The following is a 17,423-nucleotide window of genomic DNA, read 5'->3' on the forward strand; positions in this document are numbered from 1 at the left end:
CCTACAAAGTAGGTACAACTATGGCCGCTGGTGTCTGTACTTGGTGCCTGTGGCCCCCCTGTAGCCCATCACCTACACCCTTTCTTTTCCAATCAAAATATCCATTCAGTTATCTTTTCACATATTTTCTACTTTGCTCCTCTCTCTCACACCACACGAACAATCTCCCACTTCCTCTCAGTTTGTTTTTTAGTTCCGTACAGTGCGCGTTCTCTCTGAGCGTATGAACACGCCTGTTCCCAGATGACAATGGTCCACAGCCATCAAAAGCACCTCGTTTATCCAGGTTCTTTCCCATGCAAACTTTCGAAAGCACTGATTAAAAGCAAAACCACATGGGATAAAACTTTACCATTACACATAAAGCTGTTCATTTATATGTCCTTATATATCTTTTAGCCTTACTAAAGTACGTTTTCATGGCAACCTGCACAGTGTCGTTGGGGGAAAAAACTGAGTCATTTAAGCAATAATCGCCCATAGTGCACCCATTTATGATAATCGGCATCTAAATGAGCCAATCAGGCTTTATTGAATTTCCAGCTCTCTGTTTCATTGAATTGCCATTTAGCTGAGGTAATCTTTCTCTAATTTTGAGAGAAAAGAGCAGTGGCCATCTTGGGATTGTGTTTAAACTGCATATTGTAGATATACATAAGAGGATGATTCCATCAGAGCCTGGATACATCGGGAAGCCATCTGGTGAAAGCAAATAACTTAAGAGACATTAAAAACAACACATGCACACGTGTAACACACACACAGGCAGACACTGTACTTACACACCTCCGGATAACTAGGGTAAAGGCAAAGTCATCAGAGATATTGAAGACATTTTGTCCCTGGTAACATCCTCGTATCTCGGCCGTTGCCTTTCCTTCTTTGCAAGTGCTTTCCGTGTGTGTGTGTGTGTGTGTGTGTGCCTGGATAGCTCTTGTGCAGCCTCATGCATGTCCGCCGACGACTGCGAGTCGTGAGTCTTGTGTTTGTCGTGTTTCGCCTGAATGGCTTGTGATGTGTTGATATTCTCAATGCAATGCTGCTCTATACCCTCTCTGCATCTGACAAATACACCATTCGGATGTTAATTCCATGATGCATGCTTCTCCCCAAGACTCTAATCTATGTTGAGCAGAGGATGTCACTGTGAAGATGTGCCTAATGTATATCTTCATTTCTCTCTCTCTCTCCCTCGCTATCTCTCTCTTTTTCTCGGTCTCTCTCTCTCTCTCTCTCTCTCTCTCTCTCTCTCTCCCGCCCTCTCTCTCTCTCTCTCCCTCGCTATCTCTCTCTTTTTCTCGGTCTCTCTCCCTCTCTCCCTCTCTCTCTCTCTCTCTCTCTCTCTCTCTCTCTCTCTCTCTACGTCGCTATCTCTCTCTTTTTCTCGGTCTCTCTCTCCCTCTCTCTCCCTCTCTCTCTCTCTCTCTCTCTCTCTCTCTCTCTCTCTCTCTCTCTCTCTCTCTCTCTCTCTCTCTCTCTCTACGTCGCTATCTCTCTCTTTTTCTCGGTCTCTCTTTCTCTTTCGCACACTCTTGTCTCTAACGCTCATTCCACCACTGAAGGAAGGAACAGGGAGAATCAACTACAAGGTTTGTGGTATTTACATATTCAATAATTAAATACAAAGATTTTATCCCCTTAAGTGAAAAAATGCACTTTAGTGCCATTCCCGTGGCGCGGGGTAGGCCTTCAGGTTTGCAGAAAGGGAACACCTTTTTGTATTCATTGTTTTGCTGCTCAAGCAAAACCTAACCGTCCATGACCTCAAAATGGAGGTTGTCTCTAATGGGAATGAGTCATAACTTCACACTGTTGGGTGACTGGTTTATCCCTCTATCTCTTCATTCGTTCTCCACCTACAGTACTCCTCTCAGACCCTCCAGCTCCAACTGTCAGTCTTCCTTCCTCTTTCTCTCTCTCTGTCTCTTTCTATACATACGCCTGAATGTACGGTCTCTCTTTATGTAACTTTCTCTCCATGCGTCTTTCTCTGCGTGTCGTTCTATCTCTCTCTCTTTCTCATTCTCTCTCTCTCTCTCTCTCTCTCTCTCTCTCTCTCTCTCTCTCTCTCTCTCTCTCTCTCTCTCTCTCTCTTACACGCAGCTCTCATCTGTTCTTTCCCTCTAATTTTTACTCTCCCCTTTGCCTGAGGTCTTCTTCAGAGAGGAAATTGCCTCAGTGGTCTATCAAAATGAGAGATTATTTTGTTTATTACGGCTGCATACTTTGCTGTATTTCAGTGTTCACCATAATAGGATCTCTGCAGCGGACACAGTTTCATGTGAGAAGGGGAGAACGGGTGCAGTGAGAGTCTTGTCTTGTCGTTGTCTTTAATGTTACACAACGGCCAAGCGAACGTGCATGTCTACCGTGGCACGGAAAGCGCAGGGGTGTTAATGAGTTGTTTGTGTTCAAGAACATAAAGAACATAGTGTTTCTGTGCTGAGGAACCCAGTTGCAGCCGACCCCACCGCGTCTGAAACCGTACGAGGAGCGGCGGCGAGGGCCACTCGAAAGCACCCGAGCGCCGGCCTCGCACGTTACGTGTTCAAGGCCGGCGTCCCACGCAAAAACGAGAGCGCTCTCCGAATACGTCGGCTCAGGCTAAAGAGAGGTGGAGTGAGAACGCAGCCACGACCTCGTCCATACGCTCTCCGCCCACCCTTTCCCTCGCCAACCCCGTCTCTCTGGTCAAGGGCTCCCACGGCAGGAAGTAGAAACAAAATGTGGTGAAGGACCCATTGAACCAGATAGTCCCCCGACTGTGAAAGCTCACCGGGTGTCCATGGAGGTGCCCTCTCTAAAAAGGTTTTCGGCCCGCCCTCTTCTGGGTGACTCAGCTCTTCATACCGAGGAGTGGTGGTGGAGGGGGGGGGGGGTGTCACAAGGCCCTCGGGGGAATTAGCATAGTCAAATGAGGGATATCGACGTGAAGTGTGCGATGACTCACCGAATGATGGGCTTTTTTTTTTTTTTTTGGAACGGCTGCTTGTGGCCGTTTCTTTTTCCTCCTCGAGGCTCAACGGCCTCGGCCCTGCGAGTCCTCAAATGTCATTGGTGGAGAGGACGTGGCCGTGGCGATGGCCGCGCCACCTTAGCACAAGGCACCCGACGGAAGCGGACCTCGTAAAACGATTTGTGTGCGTGACATAAAAGGTCATCACGACAGAACCTGGGTGTACATCGGAAACGATACACGCGCACGACATTTACACGAGGTGTCGTGAGCGGTCCCACATTTACAGCTGGGATTATCGCACAGTGACGTTTTCAGACATATTAAACAACGTTCATATCCTTGATGATCTCTCTCTCTCTCTCTCTCTCTAAAATCAAGTAACGTTCTAATATCTGTATCTATCCCCCCCCCCCCCCCCCCGGTTGTCCAGTACGTTTCTTAGTAGTAAGCAGAACCTGCTGAGGAGGTATACTACTCGGAAGCATCCTAGGTACACAGCATATTCGCTTGCCCTTCCTACACATTTACTTTGGGAATGCCGACTAATTCTCGATGCATGGACACCCAGAGGAAGCCATAGGAAGCGCCACAAAATGGCCGCCACATAGCCATAGGAGGGGGCCACAAAATGGCCGCCGAGCCCAACCCAATTGTCTGTGTTGTCTCTGGCATCGTTTTGAACAGCTGCCTTCTTTTTGGAGTTTGCCTGAGAGACTTTTGCCTGTATGATTTTAACAACTTCTGTTTGAAAGCGAACCGATGTGTGATGAACTACAAAATGTTTCGCTTTCACTTTACACACCGTAAACTGAGCCATAAACATTAAGATATAGGGGCTCATCATATCTTCTCCTATCTGTAACATCACATTTCTTGCCCCCAAAACAATTCTGATATCACTATACTGATACTGTACTTCACCTGTTCACCATGGTCATATTATACCTAGCATAGCCTTCATTACCCGCTAGCTTGATCTTACATAGACCCGTGCACGTGCTTGCAGCATGCTTACTTTCCCCTCTGCCTCGCCTGTTGTCATCATAAAGCCCTATACTAGAGCTCCATAACCTGGCCTCAACACCTCCTTCCTGACATGCATCTCACCCTCCATACACTCCTAGACTTAAACCAACCCCATGGAGGATCGTCATCTACGATCAGAATGTCATCATCTCAGACTTTTCATTAGCTTGGATCCCCCCCCCCTCCAGCCACCCATCTCCAAACATAAGCTTGTAGAGTTAACGTTACTCCCCAACAGCCTCTTCAGCCAATCACGAGACACTGGGGGGGGGGACAAGGGTTAGCCAGGCAGTGTTGATGGAGCGCTGTCCTGGCCAATCAATACACACAGGTCGATAAAACTACAACACAAACACACACACACAGGAGGGGCCCCCTGGCTGAAGCATCCTGCCTGATGTGCGCTTGCTTTTTGGATAAGCACCCGACGCAACGCATGCTGGTCTCCCGAGTAGACCCATCGATCGGGAGTCTGAGATATGTCTTGGATGAGGTTTTGGTAAAGACAACTGGTTTCACGAGACGGCGCTGTTATTCCTGTCGGTGTTGTTGTGCACTGAATTGTTGCTCTACTCAAAACATACCTCTGTCTCCCCCCTCTCTCTCCCTCCTTTTCATTTCCCTCGACCCCATCCTCCTTCTCCTTTGTCTACCTCTCTGCCTCGAATCCTCGTGTTTTTCCGTCTCTTCTTCCGCCTACATCTCCCCTGTTCCCCTCCCTCTTTCCCTCCCATCCTCCCCCCCCCGTCTCTCTCCACACACGTAGCCAGAAGCTGAGCTTCAAAGACCGCGTGCGGATGGCGAGCCCTCGAGGGCAGAGCATCAAGAGTCGCCAGACGTCCTCGGTCAACGACCGTCGCTCCCCGGTGGCGGAGCAGGGCCCGGAGGGCACCTCCCCCACCAAGGTGCAGAAGAGCTGGAGCTTCAATGACCGCACCCGCTTCAGACCCTCCCTCCGCCTCAAGAGCCAATCCCGTTCCACCCCAGACGGTGAGTCGACCAATCCGATCCGTTGTGTTTGGCATAGTTTGCATATTTTGCTGCGTGTTTTGTTACGAAAGAGCGAGGGTTAGCTACCGTACAGTTAGTTTTTAACTGATTTCAATTTTGGGTTATGTCGCTATAGATTGCTGCTGGTCCTTCAAAAACCGAACTTCTCCTTCTGGATGGTTTTGTTGCCTCACCCTTGATTTATTCAACCTAGATTACTTCTAGTAATCTAATAATTCTAGTAAATCTCCTCTTTGTCACATCATTACATGCATAAGTATAACTCTAGCAACTCTAATAGGCTGTTCCTACACCCCGCTTCGTTCTCTGGGATGTTATTAGGGATCAAAGCCTGACCGCTGGGTTCTAAGCCAGACCTGGAGCGTGGTCCAGAGGACCCAGTCAGAGAGGAATGTTAATGCCTGTTTGTGGTGCCCCGATCTGGGCTCGCAGAAGCCTGGTTGGGCTCACGCCTGGTTCTCTTGGAACTGGATGGTGGGAATGGTGGGGTTTAAGAGCGTTATGGGGCCAGCCCCAGGCCCTTCAGCTGGCTGGTAAGGCCACATTCTGGCCGCAGCGACCAGCCACAGCCCAATGGAGTGTGTGTTGAGTTATTAACGGCCGAATGGATCCCTTTTGAATGACTGAGTCGAGTGTTGATTGGCGGATGCACACACAGTCCCTTGTTGGGCAGGGTTAGTAGAAGAGATAGTGTAGGAGCCAACTCGCAGCCATGTAGATAACCACAGGGCCCGTGTGACGAAAGTTTCTCTTGGTGTGAGGGGTGGGGCAGAGGCCACGCTGTTCTGCTGGAGGGGCACAGCTGGTTCTGCCACGCCCATACTCTCTATACGTCGAGCCTTTGTCCTCCATCTCTTCGTTTCTATCTCTCGGAACCTCTGACTCCGCCATCTCTCTCTCTCTCTCTCTCTCTCTCTCTCTCTCTCTCTCACTCTCCCTCTCACTCTCTCTCTCTCTCCCCCTCTCTCTCTCCCTCCATCCCTCCCTCCCTCTCACTCACTCACTCACTCACTCTCCCTCTCACTCTCTCTCTCTCCTTCTCTCTCCGTGCATCCAGGCGACTCCAACGCGATGGCGGAGGATGGCTTCGATGAGCGCGGCTGTCACTGTGAGATCTCCGTGGAGGACCTGCTGCCCTCCGTCAAGTCTGTCATCAGAGCCGTCAGGTAGGGTGACCCAGTCTCCACTTTCATCCGGATCAAATCCCATCAAACACGCCCTCAGTCACTGCCCAGTGGCTCCCAATTATAGAGTAATGGCCTCATTAGAGAAGGGTTTTTAATTTCCTTTTTTTTCGCACTGCATAACTCTTCCCGGTTGTTATTGTCTCTGCAGGATGTCTGCAAACAGAGGGGAATATTTGGGTCCATAGTGCTGTGTTCCCTAGTGTTTAGTCGTAGTGTTCCCTAGTGTTTAGTCGTAGTGTTTTCTAGTGTTTAGTCATAGTGTTCCCAAGTGTTTAGTCGTAGTGTTCCCTAGTGTTTAGTCGTAGTGTTCCCAAGTGTTTAGTCGTAGTGTTCCCTAGTGTTTAGTCGTAGTGTTCCCAAGTGTTTAGTCGTAGTGTTCCCTAGTGTTTAGTCGTAGTGTTCCCAAGTGTTTAGTCGTAGTGTTCCCAAGTGTTTAGTCGTAGTGTTCCCTAGTGTTTAGTCGTTGGGTCCATTCGTCCTGCGGTCCAATATTCCACAATCCCGCAGATCTCTTCTGACCTCGGTGGAATTTCACCTCTCGTGCTGTCAGTCGCACCTACCAGTCCCCTGCGTGGGGGGGGCCCCTTAGAAGCCCCTTGGAGCCTCTCGTAATCAGCCGGCTCCCCTTGCGGCGGGCCCCTGGTCTCTGCAGGTGTGTGCCGCCGCAGTTTCTCAGAGTGATACTTTTACACTGAGAGAGCTAAAGTAAGCAGGATCACTCTTTTTTGTTTTGGCCCCTCCGGCTCGAAAACGTAACAGAATGTTAGTTTTAGAGGTATGAAATGGTTTTTCCAGACGACTGTAGGCAGTGTGGACAGGAACTAGAGCTGGTTGGCAGTTTCGTTTTTTTGGGGAGGAGGGTTGGAGGTTGAAACAACATTGGTTTTGCTTTCATAACCTGTTCATAAGCACTTCAATTTACCTCTTTTCCAGTCGTTTTTTCATGTAGTTATTTATTTGTGGGGGCCATCAAGTGGTACACACAGAACTTTCTTCAATTCAGTGCAGACAAGATGCAGCAAACCTTTACCCACGTTCAGATATCAGTTTCACTGATATTGTGCGGGTATAACGCAGTGTTTAAAACATTCAAAAAGCTGTTAGGTGTTCTGAACCTTGAACCCGGTGGTGGTTCTGCTCCAGGATCATGAAGTTCCACGTGGCGAAGAAGAAGTTTAAGGAGACGCTCCGGCCGTACGACGTGAAGGATGTGATCGAGCAGTACTCCGCTGGACACCTGGACATGCTGTGTCGCATCAAGAGTCTCCAAACCAGGTAGGAATGGAAGACAGACTAACCCTGAATGCCACAGTGACGTGCAGTATCGCCATGGTAAAACCGCATCTGGGATGGTCACGGTGTACATTGTGGTAATATAACATGTCAATTAATCGAAGTGTTGGCGCTTCGCGCCACTGTGCAAGCCCTGCCACCAAACAGCCCAGTGTGTGTGTTTGTATGACAAGTGTGTGTGGCGTGTGTGTGTGTGTGTGTGTGGCGTGTGTGTGTTCTCTCTCCTCTTGCAGGCTGGACATGATAGTGGGGCCTCAGCCCCTCAGCAGCAGAACCAAGACGTTTTCCTCCCCCTCCTTGCCCATGTATTACAGCCAGGCCCGAAAGAACTCCTCTCAGGGGTCAGAATACCCCCACACACATCCCCATGGCAACGCTCATCTGGCCTCACACACACACACACACACATCCCCATGGCAACACTCATCTGGCCTCACACACACACACACACATCAACATGGCAACACTCATCTGGCCTCACACACACATACACATCCCCATGGCAACACTCATCTGGCCTCACACACGCATCCCCATGGCAACACTCATCTGGCCTCACACACACACTTCCCACGTCCTCCTGACACACACCTCTTATCTCCTCACACACGCACCACTTACACACCGCTCTGCTCTCATGTCCCACACACGCTTTGCCTTCTTCCTACAGCTTTGCATGCAGACTTCCTGTGTATGTGTTTAACTTCCTGTCTCACTAACCAATGGGATATGATCTACAGAGAACTCTTGGGGTTACAAAGCTTGAGCTGGTTTTCTTCAAACAGGCTTGCTAAGGGATACATGTAGTATATTATTAACGATGATGTGTTTGTTGTTTGTGTAACAGAATTCGTGCATGGTGATTTATTTAGCTGATTAACTATTCTCTTTTAGCCTGTCTGTAAAAACATTTTCACTCTCACTGGATTTTGAGACATTTGAAACATTCTCAAAAGAACAAAGTGCTGCCCTCATGAGGTTGGCAGTTAAAACTACACATCGTTAGAGGCTGTAGAAAGCTCCTTGAAATGAATGCTTCAATATGCTTTTTAAATCCAGTGGAGACACTTAACCTTAAACTGTTCTTTCTTTATTTCACTCTTATACAACGGTGCCTGTATTCTTTTTAATATCTTCTCTCCCAATCATGACTGTAAGCAGTGGACTAATAAAAATGTTTCTATGTCTTGGTTTCCTCTGAGGGCCACTGTGTGTAATGAATCAGCACTTTCACTCACTTAATTATTTTTGGTGTGTGTGTGTGTATGCGTGCTGGCTGCTGTACGTGTGTGTGTGTGTGTGTGTGTGTGTGTGTGTGTGTGTGCTGCAGAGTGGACCAGATCCTGGGGAAGGGTCAGATTCCTCTGGATAAGAAGATCAGGGACAAGCTGTTGTCTGATGGAGACCTCCTGGAGGACATGAGCATGCTGGGAAGAGTCTGTAAAGTGGAGCGACAGGTGGGTCTTTGATTTCATACTTCCCACGCATCCTTTCATCTTCTCCACTTTGGTTCTTATAAGGAGCTCGAAAGAAATTCACATTTTCCCGTTATGACGATTTGCTTTCTTACCTAACTTTTTTTTCTGTCTTTCTCTCTTCCTGCCTTCTTTCTTGTCTTCCTTCATGTCCTCCCTCACCTTAGGTCCAGTCTATAGAGTCCAAGCTGGACTCCCTGCTGGACATTTACCGCCAGGTCCTGCGCAAAGGCTCCTCCTCGGCCCTCGCCCTCTCCTCCTTGCCTCTGTTTGAGCTGGAGCAGACCTCAGACTACCAGTCCCCCACCCAGGTGAGTGGTCTGGGGGGAGACCCCGGGGGGTGTGTTCCGCGTTCCTCCACCACCGTCTCCCGGGGGCTCCACCTCATTCTGGCCCCGCACAATGAACTCGCCCTCAACCTCAACGCCTCGCCCCCGTCTTCACCTCTTCCCCATCATCATCACCCTCAGCCTCCGCCCACGCCTGACAGTGGGAACCCCGGGGCCGGTGGGGTGACTCCGCCCGTCTTCAGCCCCAGAAGCCTCACCCCAGTTGGAGATGGAGGCCACGGGGGCTTCCCCACCCTGGCAAGACCTCCGCCACCGCCTCCCCACGCAAACAGCCGAACATTGTGCCCCAGCAGCACGCCCTCCAGGTCGGAGAGGGAATTGGGGGACTTCTGTGGCATGCTGGGGAATCCGAGAGAGGACGGTGGTGTTCTGGAACCAGACCAGGGCCTAGGGCTGGACCTGGGGCTAGGCCTGGGTCTGGAGCGGCCTGAGCGCGTTCGGCTGGCTGCCGCTAGCGGTAGCAATGGCAAGCTCAACGCCAAGGAAGAGGGCTCCTGGAGGACACACGTGAGCCTGGAGATGGAGCCCCTGGTTCCCCTGGCCTTGAGCCACTGCTCCAAGCCCAGCACGGTGGACCGAAGCCTGGGGAAATCCATATCAGTGCAGGACCTGATGCATGCCACCCCAGGGGGGAGGTCCAGCCTGGACAGCCAGCCCAGCCTAAGCCTGTCCTCCCCCAGCCCCAGTAGCCAGGACTCCCCCACCGGCTCCCACGGCAGCCGGGACCCCGGAGGGGGGGGAGGGGCGTGGCGGGAGGAGGACCTCTTTATCAGCGACAAGGACGTGGAAACGCGAGGCTTTGACTTCCTGTCCCAGGGCGCCCCCACCGAGGCTCCGTCCTCTTACTCCTCAGAACTCCTGAGGACGGGGGCCGCGGGGGCGGAATCCAATCGGAGCCTGGCGAGCGGGCACACGTCCACGCCCCCCTCGGCAGGGAGCACTGATTCTCTGAGCCTGCCGCATGTACGGCTAAAATAGACACGCCCCCCCCCCCCCCCCCCCTTCATGGTGCCACTGACGGAGCTTTTCTTACACAGAAAGGCTTTTTATTACTTCTAAATGAACGGGGGGGTCCTTTTTGTTTTTACTTTCACGTCGATTCATTTGATACGGCATAGTATTTTTCATACATGTTGACCAGACATGACATATCATTGCATGAGTCAGTCTTTTTAAAAGATAACATTTAAAAGGTTTGTAAAAAAAGAGTTAAGAGAGGAAGTGTAAACTAGTAAAAAGGGGGCGATATACAAAAAAAATCTACCTAAATGCTAGAAAAACTTGATTGAGACAATGGAGATTGATTATGGGATTTTCACACGTTGCATGAGCACTGCATGTTTTCAGTCCAAAGTACAACCTACCCAGATGTCTTCAGTCTGAGACGAGGAGAAATGTCTTCACACGAACGGGCATCTTTGCATTGTGCAAAGCCTTACGCCACATTATTTTAAAGACCTTCTGATCGATTAGGTTAGATGCTTAAATGCCAGGCAAAGTACCATTGCTATGAACACTATTAGCTTAGCCTCTGTGTTGAATGCTTACAACATTATCCTCTAATACTTTACTAGATTTCCACAGGTGGCCATCTTGAGAAAGGAAATGAATGTTGCTTTAGCTAGACCCAGTTGTCACTTTCCCTGTTCTTTGGAGATCACTCGAGTCACTCAAAATTAACTTTACAAAGTATACAAATTACATTACAAAATGCAGTTTTATCATTTAAAAAAATCCAGGCCAGTAGTAAATAACATAACACACAAACACAAAGAATCTGGTAGTTTACATGTGACAATATTTCAGTGCCCGCTAGCTGCTATAGACAGTCCAAGGTACAACCAATCGTAAAACAGGGAGGACAAGCTGCTAACAACAAATAAGAATTATGCACCTGCCGCTTTTCTGCCCGACAACTACGGTGTCAAAACATTTTGAATGTCATTCATTGGTGGAAAATTCTGTGTCTCAAACAAATACGTAAAAGTGAGAAACTTGTTTAAAACTTTTTTTTATAAACATGGATATTTGTTACCCTTTTTTAAATTATATACTGTAAAGTCTTATTATTTCAGGTGGTGTTCTCAATTCAAAAGTCAGGCTTTAACAGATGACGTTCTGTTAACAGACTATAGTGTGGAATTAATTTTGCTAATGTTGAAATGCTGTAGAATGTGTGTATATACACATATGCTCATCTGTAGAATATTTTGCACAGTCTGGCAGTGTGAAATAATTATGCTAAATGACTTGCTCTTTTCATTAAAATGGTACAGTGACAGGTACAACAGGTAAAGGACCATGGATGTCTATTATAATCTATCATTATATCATAAAATACTAACAGGAAAGTGTAATGGCTGTTCTTACACCCAAAGAGGGAAATAAGGCCCACAACTATCATCAGAAAAATGCATTTACACTCCTTTAAAGTTTACCACCGAAGGTTTCACCTGAGTAAAGTATACATGGTGCCTTGCTTATAAAGTTTCATCAATTTCCAAATTTGATCGCTTGGGTTGGTTTTGTTGGAGCTGAAATGGGCTCGCATATTTGAGTATCTGTACTCCCTTGTATAATATCTGTTTTGGAATTTATTGTCTTTTACATTTTTTATTCATAGATTATTGTATTAGTATATGATAAAACTGGCCTTGAAATATGTCAACATACTGTGTCATTATAGTAATTTATTTAAAGTAAGTGCACATACACAGAAGCCATCCTTTCTGTTGATGTTCTAAAGCCTATTATATCATGAAAATGCAAATGATCTTTTATTCTCATACATCATTAAAAAACAAAAATTCTGACTGAAGATATCGTTTCTGTTGTCACAGTTCATTTGCTCCATGTGGTTCAATATATTATTGACTGATTGCATTTTGTCAGGGTCTCTTTTATTATAACATTAAACAGGAACCCTCTTGCGTTCCAAATTACATCATTGATCGATATTGTTGATTCTTAAATACATCACGTCTGCATCCAATTATTGTTCTAAGTATCCTATGTATTAACAGAAAAAAAGAAACTATATTTTCATGTTTTAAAATGTTTAATGTTATGCAGATAGGCTCACAACAAACATCTGATAAGGTGCAGAACTGGGAACAGTATCAATAAAGTTTTACAGTGCAAGTGCAAGGAAGCTTAAGACAGACAAAGTCACACAGTCAACAATTATTTCCGGATTTTTTTCAAGACTAAGTTTTGGAAGTTGCATTTTTAGCAGTTAAAGTGCACTAAGAGCATGCAAAAAGCCAAACTAACACAGGCCAGACAGCATATATCCTATTAGACAAAGTTATTGCAACAATAAACAAACTAAAATGTATGTAACGTTATCACTCAGTTACAATCAGCTATAGCTATAGACTGCTAGCTAACCGCAAACAAACACTGATTAGCGTAGACTGATTAGCGTCTAACTACAACAGCAAATGAGAAAAGGAGAGAATTTCACTGGACTTCCCTTCACATAACCATAGTTCAATTTTGCTGTGTATAAACAGCGTCAGAATAAACAACAACAAAAACAGTTAGGACACTTCCTCCTTCAACCGTTTACCAGTGTAAGGCCTGTGTCATTTTTTTTCCTTCGACGGCTCTTTCGATGCATTGTGATAATAGACCAGACTTTGACTATGGCGTGTGGGAAGGGCGGGGCAGGGGGGTTTCTGCAACCGGGGCGAGCGTTGGGGGCGTTAGCCCAGCACAACGTTCATTTGGTCTTCTGGGCCTTTTGGGCGGACTTTGTGACCTTGCCGCTGGTCGCGGCTTTCTTCTCCACGGCTTTGATCACGCCCACCGCTACCGTCTGACGCATGTCGCGCACCGCAAAGCGCCCTGTGGAATGGGAGGCTTGTGTTAAAAAACAAGGATGTTTAAAAATAAAATAAATTAATAGCAAGTTCAATTCAGTGCAATTCTGTAACGTTTAGGATTTCCCCTGTGAAACTCTCTAGGGGGCACCTGTTTGTATCATCGAAAGAAATGCACCGTATTGGTGTCAGCCTTCCGTTCACGTTTTGAGGCTGTGCGGCACTCACCGAGAGGAGGGTACTCGGAGAAGCTCTCGACACACATGGGCTTCCCCGGGATCATGTCCACGATGGCGGCGTCCCCGGACTTGAGCGCCTTTGGGTTGTCCTCCAGCTTCTTCCCTGAGCGGCGGTCAATCTTCTCCTTGAGCTCGGCAAACTTGCAGGCGATGTGGGCGGTGTGGCAGTCCAGCACGGGGGCATAGCCAGCGCTGATCTGGCCTGGGTGGTTCAGGATGATCACCTGCCAAGACACAACCATATATATTGAGTTAGCACTAAACTTGCTAACGCTAATAATTAAATGTGTGTCGTTGCTATCAGCAAGGCACACTATTGTTATTTCACATATACTGTATTATTATTCGCACCCTAACTTGACCCTCAGTTTTTGCACTACGTACACATGAAAGGTGTCCTAATGTACATCTTGTTCCCAAAAGTGTTGCTATTACTTTCTGGAAGTTTTTGTTGCACGGTTTACAAAATATTTAAGTTTTGTGGAAAAGTGTTGCTATCGCTAGCCAGCTGTCGCAAATGTCAGAATGTCACAAACCAGTGCACGTTAGAATCAAAGTATACAGTGTCTTTAGTCAGTTTTCATCATTTCAGACTTCATAAGATTTTGCCCAATAAATCGTTATTTTCCAGACCTGAGCGGTGAAGTTTGCTGCCTCCTGCGGTGGGTCGTTCTTGCTGTCACCCGCCACGTTGCCACGGCGAATGTCCTTGACGGACACATTCTTGACATTGAAGCCTACGTTGTCACCAGGCATCGCCTCCGTCAGGGCCTCGTGATGCATCTCCACAGACTTGACCTCAGTGGTAATGTTGACGGGGGCAAAGGTCACAACGATACCAGGCTTCAAGACCCCTGTTTCCACACGGCCCACTGGTACTGTGCCAATACCTGGAAAAGAATGGAGAAAACACACGTAAAAAAAGAAAACATTTAAATATTTCACGATGTAAAGTGTCTTCTACCACACTACTTGTGAATCTTCCAGTTTGACACAGAAAAAGAAGAGATTTGCATTTAGCACAACGATGAACTAGAACTGTTTTTTTTGTGTTTTTTTTACAATAGGCCTCACGCACTTGTTTCCAATCTCAAGAGGGCCATAATCTCCAGGGAATCTCATCCTTTCCAATCACCGAGGTATTTTCAGACCCATAACTTCCAAATGGCACGGCCTCTACACAGCACGTCTGTAGACGGATCTACAACATACAGCTCCCTAACCCTCCGAGCTAATCCCCCAACCCCCCGGGGGGCCTCACCTCCAATCTTGTAGACGTCCTGCAGGGGCAGGCGTAAGGGCTTGTCTGTGGGTCGGGAGGGGGGCTGGATGGCGTCCAAGGCCTCCAGCAGAGTGGTGCCAGACGCATTACCATCCTTCCGGGTGATCTTCCAGCCCTTGAACCAGGTCATCTACACAGTCGGGGGGATGATGGTACAGGGGGGAAGGGGGATAGTTCACAATATTTCGACCGACAGTCCAAGCCTCTACCATACAGTTATCAAGGATAAGTATGTAAAAAAGGTTGAAACTTAATCATTGAAACCAGCTAAACCAACTACAATACAATCTTTAAAAAAAGGTCTGACTACCGCTCGACCCAAACAAAATTGCACTTCAAATGACACTATGAATCTTGGCTTTGTCTTTTAACGAACATTAGGGCTGGCCTCCAGCATGTTGTCTCCGTTCCAGCCCGAGATGGGCACGAAGGCCACCGTGTCCGGGTTGTAGCCGATCTTCTTGATGTAGGTGCTGACTTCCTTGACGATCTCCTCGTAGCGCTTCTGGCTGTAGTTGGGCTCGGTGGAGTCCATCTTGTTGACGCCCACGATGAGCTGCTTGACCCCCAGCGTGTAGGCCAGGAGGGCGTGCTCCCGGGTCTGGCCGTTCTTGGAGATGCCTGCCTCGAACTCTCCCACGCCCGCCGCCACGATCAGCACGGCGCAGTCCGCCTGTGGCGGGAAGAGAGGCAGCCAAGGAAATACTTTTTGCTTCTCTACAAAGATTTGATCTAACCATGTTTTCCGATTACTGGAAGGAAACAATGTTGTATTTCATGTCTCTTGGTTTTCTCTTTCTCTTTACACACTCTTTCACTTCCCTCCCCCCCTCTCTCTCTTTCTTTCCTATACCTATACCTGCGATGTGCCACCTATACCTGCGATGTGCCAGTTATCATGTTCTTGATGAAGTCCCTGTGTCCTGGAGCATCGATGATGGTGACGTAGTACTTGCTGGTCTCAAACTTCCACAGGGAGATGTCGATGGTGATACCCCGCTCGCGCTCTGCCTTCAGCTTGTCCAGCACCCAGGCATACTTGAAGGAGCCCTTCCCCATCTGTAGGTGTGAGAAAAACAAACACTCGATATGATTTCAAAAGTGCACTCTCGCTCGCTGTGGAAGAGTGGTTCACATATTCACTGCGCGTTTCCTGCTTTGTGTTTTGGACAGTGTAGGACACCGCATTCCGTGATCTACGAGTCAAGCTGTGTCGTGGTCGTCGTCGTGTCATCGCCTTATCGATCAAATCAAAAGGTAAGGACTCCGGAGACCCATGGAGCTGAATCGTGTTCGATCGAGCTGGCTCGGTGACCTCTTTCCTCGCATCGTCTGGGTCCTACCTCGGCCGCCTCCTTCTCGAACTTCTCGATGGTCCTCTTGTCGATGCCGCCACACTTGTAGATCAGGTGACCTGTGGTGGTGGACTTGCCCGAGTCGACATGGCCGATCACCACGATGTTGATATGAAGCTTCTCTTTCCCCATCGCTGCTCACTAGACTAGCCCCTGGGGGGGTAAATGATCTGGGATTAAGTGCTGGAGGGGAAATAGTGCATGAGTTAATATAAGGTGCTTATATTTATATGGCAGAATTCTGCATTTAAATGTGTTTGTAATATATAAGCCCAATTTATGGTTGCATTGTTTGTTTGGGTAACCTGTTTGCTAAGCAACGTAAATGGCTCGACACCAACCGTTGCCTCAAGTCTGCTACACACCTAATGTGTATTCTCTCTCACACACACACACACACCTGCTTATCTTACACACAGGGGACTTCTCCATTTGCAGCTTCATTGTCATGAGATCCCAACAGTCAGACAAGGTGACTAAAGTTTCACTCAGTTCATCCTGACAATGTCTGCCTCCATTTTGAGTTAGGCATTGTTAAGGACCGTCAGCGAGGTAAGGAGGGAGAAAGCAGCCATGTTTGTGCGGGTATTCTCCTCGTGTTTGAGATCCCCCCCCGCTCACAGCACCAGGAGGGTGCACCAGTGGACGGGCTGGTGAATATTTCATAGGAAGTAATCATAGACAATGACCCCACCGGTCGACATGAGAAGCCCCTCCTCTTACCGACAAAACACATCTGCCCCTGTTCATTTCCAATGACTTCATGTCATTAGGTGACAAGCATCATTACTGAACGACACATTACAAGTGCAAACGTTGAGGCCTAGTACATAATAAGTGAGACGCATTTTGTAAGCCCGTATGCTGTATTACCAATTATAGCAGATGATGGGTAATTATGGCAATGCCATTCATCTAATATGATCACCATCCGAGCCTTTTCATTTAATATTTGATAACTACCTTTACATGCCAGTGGGTGTTTGCACCCTGCTCTGAAACTGCGCCACATCGCCGAGGCACCAACTCCGCCTTGTCCCAATGCAGACAGTACACAGAGAGCCGCGATAATTGTACTCACCACATGGAAATCATGCAGAGATGTATTCAAGCCGCGAGCTTGCATGTCCCTATTACGTAACATGCATTCACATCCAACAACCGTATCAGTTCAGCACACACATACAAATGTCGACATATCTTGGCGTTACTCCGAGTTATTGAAAATATTGTCAGTATCCTACCTGTGCGAATGTCCTTGTGTATTTTGGGGATAGTGCAATTGCGCAGATGCTGCCCGCTGTATTTATAGGTACGCAGCAGGGGGTTCTTATATTGGTGTCGCTCACGTCATTACTTGAACCCCCTCGTATACAAGTTAGTTAGTGTTCCTTACCGCTAGATGGTGCTATTGCACTGTAA

The 17,423-nt window shown here is 47.8% G+C and overlaps 2 protein-coding genes across 4 annotated transcripts in view; one reads left to right on the forward strand and one right to left on the reverse strand.

Moving 5' to 3' along the window:
* kcnq5b (potassium voltage-gated channel, KQT-like subfamily, member 5b) overlaps positions 1–12,119 on the forward strand; it is a 44,567-nt gene extending 32,448 nt beyond the window's left edge. Inside the window, exons 7-14 of the mRNA XM_062448911.1 lie at positions 1,563–1,589; positions 3,390–3,449; positions 4,752–4,975; positions 6,054–6,162; positions 7,327–7,458; positions 7,710–7,817; positions 8,807–8,933; positions 9,119–12,119. Of these exons, the coding sequence (XP_062304895.1) occupies positions 1,563–1,589; positions 3,390–3,449; positions 4,752–4,975; positions 6,054–6,162; positions 7,327–7,458; positions 7,710–7,817; positions 8,807–8,933; positions 9,119–10,279 (1,948 nt within the window). The 3' untranslated portion in view covers positions 10,280–12,119. The remainder of the gene's footprint in view (positions 1–1,562; positions 1,590–3,389; positions 3,450–4,751; positions 4,976–6,053; positions 6,163–7,326; positions 7,459–7,709; positions 7,818–8,806; positions 8,934–9,118) is intronic.
* A 221-nt stretch (positions 12,120–12,340) lies between these two features.
* eef1a1b (eukaryotic translation elongation factor 1 alpha 1b) lies at positions 12,341–17,378 on the reverse strand. Of its 3 annotated transcripts, none has more exons than XM_062448958.1 (8): positions 17,246–17,378; positions 15,990–16,154; positions 15,526–15,705; positions 15,023–15,319; positions 14,626–14,776; positions 13,998–14,254; positions 13,354–13,588; positions 12,341–13,150 (listed from the first exon to the last, which is right to left on the reverse strand). In XM_062448958.1, exons 2-8 carry the CDS (start codon positions 16,131–16,133, stop codon positions 13,026–13,028), a joined length of 1,389 nt encoding a protein of 462 aa, XP_062304942.1. In that variant the 5' UTR covers positions 16,134–16,154; positions 17,246–17,378; the 3' UTR covers positions 12,341–13,025. The 3 variants fall into 3 exon arrangements, with proteins under 3 accessions (XP_062304942.1, XP_062304943.1, XP_062304944.1); XM_062448959.1 differs by lacking the exon at positions 17,246–17,378 and adding an exon at positions 17,083–17,231; XM_062448960.1 differs by lacking the exon at positions 17,246–17,378 and adding an exon at positions 16,965–17,083.
* Positions 17,379–17,423: the final 45 nt, after the last annotated feature.

The sequence above is a fragment of the Osmerus eperlanus genome, chromosome 22 (genome assembly GCF_963692335.1).
Source record: "Osmerus eperlanus chromosome 22, fOsmEpe2.1, whole genome shotgun sequence".
NCBI lineage: Eukaryota > Metazoa > Chordata > Actinopteri > Osmeriformes > Osmeridae > Osmerus > Osmerus eperlanus.

Coding starts and splice junctions, on each gene's coding strand:
- eef1a1b (XM_062448958.1), bottom strand. CDS start 16,133: ATGGGGAAAGAGAAGCTTCATATCAACATCGTGGTGATCGGCCATGTC. Junction 15,320..15,525: donor TGATAACTGGCACATCGCAG/GTATAGGTGGCA, acceptor TTCCCGCCACAG/GCGGACTGCGCCGTGCTGAT. Junction 13,151..13,353: donor CTCCGAGTACCCTCCTCTCG/GTGAGTGCCGCA, acceptor CCCATTCCACAG/GGCGCTTTGCGGTGCGCGAC.